The sequence below is a fragment of the Equus caballus genome, chromosome 3 (assembly GCF_041296265.1).
Source record: "Equus caballus isolate H_3958 breed thoroughbred chromosome 3, TB-T2T, whole genome shotgun sequence".
Lineage (NCBI taxonomy): Eukaryota > Metazoa > Chordata > Mammalia > Perissodactyla > Equidae > Equus > Equus caballus.
The window spans coordinates 71,584,857-71,593,200 of record NC_091686.1 but is presented as its reverse complement, the minus strand read 5'-3'; the positions used below and the strand labels follow the sequence as shown (position 1 = coordinate 71,593,200).

The 8,344-nt window shown below is 34.3% G+C and overlaps 1 protein-coding gene across 1 annotated transcript in view; it reads right to left on the bottom strand.

Annotated features, from left to right (window-relative positions):
- Window positions 1-1,135: 1,135 nt before the first annotated feature.
- The window catches only part of LOC100068026 (UDP-glucuronosyltransferase 2C1), a 42,390-nt gene continuing 35,181 nt past the window's right edge, over window positions 1,136-8,344 (bottom strand). Inside the window, exons 5-6 of the mRNA XM_001497927.5 lie at window positions 7,767-7,986; window positions 1,136-3,610 (exon numbers count right to left, since the gene is read on the bottom strand). Of these exons, the coding sequence (XP_001497977.3) occupies window positions 3,331-3,610; window positions 7,767-7,986 (500 nt within the window). The 3' untranslated portion in view covers window positions 1,136-3,330. The remainder of the gene's footprint in view (window positions 3,611-7,766; window positions 7,987-8,344) is intronic.

Here is an 8,344-nt window from a genome sequence, read left to right as displayed (position 1 = left end):
GACTCATGAATGAGGAACAGGTCCATGATTGAGTTCATGTTCATAATCTGTCTGAGATGGGCATGATTGGGTAGTGAGACCACTGCTCTCTAATAAACTCTAGCAGATAATGTACTCAACTTATGTCTGTGAGGCTCTAAGAGTATCAACTACTTGGTGACAAGCATCCTCATCATCTGGTCTTGTAAACATACAAACATAACAGGTGAACTCACATTTCAAATTTTAGGTTTCTCCAGGTGTATGGCATTGGGTTTTGTGAAGATCTGGAATGAAATCTCGCTGCAAAGGGATGATTCAGGAGTAATACTAACAGAGTCGGTTTCTTCTACCTATCACACAAGCAATTTGATGACTTTATGACACCTGGACAGTGAATCTTCCTTCAATTCCTATTAATTATTGAAGAAATAGGCATTTTATATCAATGAAGGAAGAAAAATCTAGTTTATTCTAAACTCTTCAGGAATTTTAGGACCCCCACTCTCATCATTACCTGGGTGATGAGAGCCTATGTCTAGGATTTCCTAGAAAGAGACAGGAACTATAAGGAGGAATGTTAAATAGGGCAAATGATCTCAAAAGAAAAAATGGCTTCTCTTCATGGTACAATCATTATTTTATGAAACGACAATTGCTTTAAGAGTGAAAGATAGGTGACTTCATTTCATGATGTCATATGGATTAAGTGGAATCATATATAAGATGATTTCATCTGAATTGATGAAAGGACCATCTCTGGGGGAAATGATTGGCAGAACCTGAGAGTGAGAGATTAGGATTTCAGTTTATTCAGCTGGGTTTACAGCCAGAATCCAGAACACTGTCAGAATTGGAGTGGGATTTAAAAGCCAAGAACTGTGGGAGAAATGAAAAGGGAAAAGTAGAAGGTAGGTAGTGATTCAGCTTGCATTGCAGAATTTAGGTTCTCTGTTCCTAAACAGAGACTCTTCAGACTCTCTTCTCAGTCCCAGCTGTATAACACTTTAAAATATCATGGATACCATTCCATTAATTTAGGAAGTATGGTAGATCTGGGTCTGCAGGTGAATCGTTATTTTTGGTAAACTATGTAAAACTTAAAAGAAAGAAATACTCCCCTCATAAAAGGTAAGCAAGTTAAAAGATCAAAACATACAGCAATATGAATCACTTTTATTTATGATATCTACAACAGAACTGTTTGTTCATACATATATGCATGTTAATATGTACAAAATACTTTCATCTACCTATTAGACTTTCAATTGGGTTATGATCCAGAAGAAAACTGAGCAGAGTTTTACAAAATGGTCACATATGAATTGTAAATAGTTTTAAAATAAAGTATTTTAAAATATGTTATTTTAACAGACTAAGAGAGCCAGAAGTCATTACTCCTGAAAAATGTATTCTTATTAAAACTCAAACTGGAAAAAATACAGTAAGCTTATAAAAATTTAGCCTCTGCAAACTGAAAATTATTATCAGAATGTTAATATATTTGATATAATGATCTATAGGTGATTTAAATAGATAAATATTTGTTTCTAAGAAAAGAATTTGTCTCTACAAGATAGAATATATTCATTTATTTGTCAGGGTAATTCTTTTGAATAAACTCAGAAATTGCTAACAAACTTTCAAATCTTGAGTTTACTTTATCTACTTAAGTTACATAATCTTACAATAATAAAAAAGTGAAAGGATATCTTGACTTCGACGTAAAATGATCAAAGATTAAACTATGATTTTAAAGACTATGATAGGAAAGAGCATCATCTTATTGCCAGAATAAATAATTCAGCACCATTATAAATTATTGCTGTGGTTACATTAACTGGCTCTTAAACCAAGCAGCGTTTGTGTTTACATTTTTTTAAATTCTACACCTGAAATCATTATAATTATTCAGTTATTTCAAAACCTTATAAAATTGGGAAAATATCTTTTTTCTCCTATGTTTCTTTAAAGTTAATTTCTCACCTAAGAATTAATTGGTTACCTTCCTCGTATTTGTGTCACTATTACAGCAAAATACAGATACGCCCATAGTTATTTGTATTATTCTAACACAGAGCCATAATTTTAGGTCTCTCAAGCTTGGGTTATAAATATCAAACTCTGTGGTAAATCATTTACTAAACTTGCTCAATGGACAATGTTACCACATATTGAATAATTCCTTGAACTTAAGGACAAAGAATTGCCAAATATATTGCAAGAGAATGTGTTTAGAAAAGACAGGAAGAGAAAGCCTTACTTCTATTAAAATTCGACTTATGTCTTCAAGTTGACTGAAGATTTCTGGACAACGCTAGGTATAAAGGATCCTAAGTACTTGTGCCTGGTATAGTAGTCACGGTACAGTTTACGAGAGGCCCAGGTGAAGTGATGGAGGAAAGGAAGAAGAAGAAATGGGGTAACTCATTGAGTTTCTTGTTAAATGGAGAGATCACTCCCACAGCAAATAGCATTTCTGAGAATGCATTTTACCCCAAAGTATCTGAAGTGTAGCTAAGTACTTTTGTCTCTTCTTTCCAAATATAGATAGGTAAAATTAGTGTAGGAAAGAATTTTTCAGAAAATTTAAATTAGGTAAAAGGTTAAGTATTAAATTCCAATCATTTACTTTTGCTCTACCATACCATCAATCCTGCTACCTTGTAAAAATCAACCAGTTCTCTGAAGCCACAAAGTGTTACAATACAAATCAGGTACTACTATGATTAATATCCAAATCAAGACAACCTGCATATCAAAGATAAAAAATAGTGTTTTGAAGTCCAAGGAGGACAAAGTCAGAGGTGTCATATGAAATGAAACTGATGGTATAAACATGCTTCACAGAAGAGTAGAAACCATAGAAGTCTCCTGATATTTCTAATTGGAAGGGAGGCTCTTGTTACAGCTTCCTCTATCCTGCTTCTTGTCTAGTTGCTTTAGAGAATGTGCAGTAATTATAACATATGGGAACCAAAATGATGTTAAATATTTAGAAAATGTTCCATATGATGGATACTGAATACAGAATTAATCATTATGTTCCTAAGGCCTCAAACAGCATCTCAATATGTTGAACTGAAACAAGTGAATAAAGTAAAGCACTAAGATTTCAATAGTAGCAACTTCCATGCGTTTATATGTTTATCTTCTCTTTTTAAAGACTAGATTACCTAAACCTTAATTCTAAATCATGAGGCCAACTCCTTGGAAGAGTCTTTAATCTCTGACTTGATAAGCTGAGGAATGGACAAGAGCTTGGAAGAGTAGGAGAGGAATCTGTTTAACTCAGTGTCTCGATTAACTTGGATGGGCCCTATCAAGATTTCCAGACAAACTCAAAGAAAACTACATTCTCTTTTTCTTCTTTCCTGTCTTCCCAAACTTCCAGCAACAGAACAGGCAACATTTTGTGACCAGAAACATAAAAGTTGCCACACAGGCTAGCAGGAACCCAATCACATCCAAAGAACGGTACTGGTACCAGGTGAGATCGTAGGAGGCTGGCCGCAGGTGTTTGGCTCCTTTGTGGCGCATGACAAACTCGATCCAGAAGACTGCTCGATCCAGGGGCTTCATGGGCTGATCATGGTGAATTCTTGATAACCTCATAGCATTCTCTTTATAGCTAAAGATTGGATACATAGACAGAAACTTGAAAAATTTATGAAGAACATGATATACTAAATTATGTAATGTTATTAAAGGTTACTACATAATTATATCATAACCCTGTCATAGGTGATATCATTGAGAGCCAGAATGCATATGACAGTTTATTTTCTCACGAGAAATTTCTAGATATGGCAGTCTATCAGTTGGAATTATTCAATATTTCATAGTCTAAGTAATAATTGGAGGTAGGAGAGAAAATAATTTCTGATTGGAAACAGCATTTAAAATGTTCATAAAAATGAATGTAGACATTTCAGTTAAGAATAAAGAATTTTGATTTCATTTGCTAAGTGTGGATTTAGGAACAAGATAGTGACAGGAAGTAGCATTGAGGAGCAAAACTATGATAAAGAGACCTCCCTCTTCCCCCACAGGTTGGATCTGGAGTGTAAATGTTAACAATAAGCTAGTCTTCAATGGTAGCAGGCATTGGTTTCTGTTGATGATTCTCCTAGTCTGACTTTGAGAACAAACCAAAAAGTTAATGTGACCCTATGGGCAAAAAGTAGGGCCTGAGATTGAGTGGAGACTGGAATCTTTGCTTCAAGCTACAGAGGGATGTAAGTGCCTGTGGTGAGAAGGGACAACGGCAATAGTGAGAACACTAACCCTTCTAACTTCACTCAAGGAACATAAGACCAGGCCAGAGTTTTGGTTTAAGGTTTTGGGTGGCTGACCTAGAAGAAGGATTTCCTTGGATTTGCAAAGGAGTTGAAGGAAGGAGGTAATTCTTCCACAGTGAAGTGCAATCATCATTTGAGGAGAAGATAGAACATTACATTGCAGAAAATAGTGGAACAACATGTAAAAAGTTCTTATGAAGAGAATGAGCAATCAGAAAACTTATACAAAGCCCTGTTATCCTTTGGTTTTAAAACAGCAGGCAGGCTTTTCTTAATATGCAAGAATTTGAGGAATAAGTTCCTCTGGCGATATCTCAGGAAGAAAAAGAAACAACAAAAGCTCCAAGAGACTTAAACAAAATATTTGTTAGAGAACAAATTCAGAAAACCAAAACCTCTCAGGAATAGAAAGACTGAGGTAAAACATGAATGACATCACTAAATCTGTATGAATACCAAAGTAGGGTTAAACAACACGAAATTGTGGTCATAGACAAGGTGTATATGTTGTAAGCCTTAACAATGAAGTAATGATAAGACCACAAACAAAAATTAAGATGTGAGGTTTAAGAGACAAACATGAGAAGTTGAGAAGTGACTTTAGAGAAGTCATTCTATATTCATCAAAATTGGAAACATTTAAAAAATAATTATTCTAATCTCTAATGTCAATATTTGTTCATGGACCTATATGTAATTTTTAGTAAGAGATTTATCTATTAGAGAATACTTATACAAAGCCTGGCAATTCTTTTAGTTTCACGATAGTTTCTTTCTTTCCCTGAATATATTTATTTGATTTATTTTAAATAAAATAACATAATTAATGTAATCATTTATGGTTGAGAATTTATGTTTATTTATTTATGGTCACAGTTATGTTTATCTTGAAATGAAATAGTATTACCAAGTAACATCAAAATGAAAGAATTTTTTCCAACTTTACTGAGATATAATTTAACTACAACAATGTGTAAATTTAAGGTGTAAAATGTATAGCTTGATACACTTATACATTGCAATATGATTACCACTGCAACATTAGCTAATGTCTCCATCGCATCATATTATTACCATGTTTTTTTGTTGTGGTGAGAACATTTAGGATCTACTCACTTAGCAACTCTCAAGCATGTATTACGATATTATTAGCTATAATCACCATGGTTTACAAAGATCCCTAGAATTTATTCATCCTATACATGTATGTTTGTACCCTTTGACCAGTATATGTCCACTTCCTGAACTCCTAGGCCCTGATAGCCACCAGAGTCTACTCTCTGTTTCTCTGAGTTTTGCTTTTTAGATTAGAAATGTAAGTGATATCATAAAGTATTTGTCTTCTCTGTCTGAGATTTCACCTAGCATAATGCCTCTAAGGTTATCAAAGTTGTCACAAATATCAGGATTTCCTTCTCTCCAAAGATTGAAGAACATTCCATTGTATACATATACCACATCTTCTTTATCCATTCATCCATTGACAGCCACTTAGGTTGCTTCCTTATCTTGGGCATTGTGAATAATGTTGCAATGAACATGGGAGTGCAGATATCTCTTCCGTGTCCTATCCTCATTTCCTTTGGATTTTTAACCAGAAATGTGATTGCTGAATCATATAGTAATCTATTTTTAATTGTTTGAGGGAACTCCTTGCTGTTCACATGGTGGTTGTACCAGTTTACATTCCCTGCAAAAGTATGTGTTCTCCTTTCTCCACATCCTCATCTGCACTTATTATACTTGTCTTTTCATGACAGCCATTCTAACAGGTGTGAGGTGATATCTCATTGTGGTTTTGATTGCATTTCCTGATAATTAGTGATGTTGAGCCCCTTTTGTTGTACCTTTTGGCCATTTGTATGTCTTTGAAAAAATGTCTATTCAGTACTCCTGCTCACTTTTTTATCTACTTAGTTTTTCTTGTGTGTTTGTTTTGCTATTGAGTTATATGAGTTCTTCATATATTTTGGATTTAACCCATTACCAGATATATAATCTGTGAATATTTTCACCGATTCCATAGGTTGCCTTTCATTTTGTGATCATTTCTTTTGCATATAGAATCTTTAAGTTTGATGTAGCCCCACTTGTTGGTTTTTGCTATTGTCCCTTGTGCTGTTTGTGTTGTATCCAAAAATAATCATTGCCAGACTCATATAAAGGGGGTTTTCCCCTATGTTTTCTTATAGGAGTTTTATGTTTTCAGGTCTTATATTTAAGTCTTTAATTCATTTCTAATTAATTTTTGTGAGTGGTGTAAGATAAGGGCATAGTTTCACTCTCCTGTATGTGATATCCAGTTTTACCAGCATCATTTATTAAGGAGACTATTCTTTTCCATTGAATATTCTTGTCTACTTGGCCAAAGTTAGTGGACCATATGTGGAAGGGTTTATTTGTGTGCCCTCAATTCTGTCCATTGGTCTATGTGTCCTTTTTAGCCAGTACCATTCCTTCATTTATTGCTACAGTTTTGTAGTATAGTTTGAAGTCAGGAAGCGTGATGCCTCCAGCTTTGTTCTTTCTCAGGACTACCATGGCTATTTTGGATCCTTTGTGGCTCCATATCAAATTAGGAGTTGTTTTTTTTTTTCTATTTCTGTGCCCCAAAGGCTGGAGAAGCTGTCACTCAACCCACCCTTACTTTCTTGGTTAGGGAGTCTTTCTAGCTGAGCAGTTCCCTCCTGGCAGTAAGTAAGCAATGCTGGCTGGGGGATGGGACAATGCAGGCAAACGGAAACGATCTTCCTTCTCTTCGGTGATTGTTTACACGGTTTTTTTTTTGTTTCACGGTCTCGCTACAATTTCTTGCGTGGAGTCAAGAGCTCTCCCGGAGCTGATTTTGTTCATGGATAGCTATCTAATTATTGATGTTTGTCGAGCGACAGGCTGGGAATTCTATGTCCCCATTTTGACCTCCCAATTTTACTCTGTTTTCTTCCTCTTGTTTTAAGTTAAAATATAGCAATATAGAACATTTTTGTTAAAAATTAGTATGATGCAATTTTCATAAAATCATTTTCATGCTTTTCTTTATCCTTTATAAATTAGAAAAAATAAAATATTTCAAGTAATACTTCTCTATTGGTAATTGGTTATAGCTGCACGAGGAGAATTAAGTGAGTTTTAATTTTTGTGTCTCTATTTTTTTGTTATAATACCTAAATTCTCTATAATGGTACTACCAGCAATTTGTGAGAAACAAACAACAATTTCTATTCATACAAATAAAGCTTTGTGTCTCTTTAATAATAGCTTATTTTCTTTACATAAATTTAGAGTTTCTTTGAGGTTGTAATCAATTACTCATTAACAATATGTGAATTAAAATGTCATGGAATTTGAGAAGTATAAGATAATTTTATTTGATATTATTAAGGTGTTGGTGATTATTTAAAAGTAACCAATTTAAAATTTAATGAATCAGTTTATTTCTTTTAAAATATTATTTGCTTCTCAGTAAAGAGTATATTCTATACTCACGATGGGTTGTTAATAACTTCCTTCAAAGCGTTAAGTAGATCAGAACTGGTCATTGCTTGCAAGTCTACTTCAACAGCTGCCCCTTTGGCCTTCAAACGAGCAATATTTCCAAACTGATCACCAAATATTGGAATTCCCACCACAGGGATCCCATGGTAAATAGCTTCATAGATTCCATTCGTTCCGCAGTGAGCAATAAATGCTCTAGTTTTGGGATGACCTAACAGGAAAAAATATATCGTTATCATAAGTTGTGAGAGTTTCAGAAACAGAAAACCATGACCACTGCACAGAACATTGATTCAATTAGGCAATATCTTCTGTACAATTCTGTGCCATGAGGCCATATATAAATTCCTATAAGCTCTAAAAAAAGCAGCAGTTCGTTATCCCAGCAATTAAGTCATTCCCTAAATCTCTGAGAAGGTTTCTCTGGAGTTTAAATGATGGACAATAGTTGTCAGGTGGACAAGGTGTTGGGTTAAGGAATATATTAACAAGATATAATGGAAAGATTGAAGAAATGAGAGTCTTGTGTGGATGGGGAAGGGGAAGCAAGATGTGCAGTGTTTCAGCAG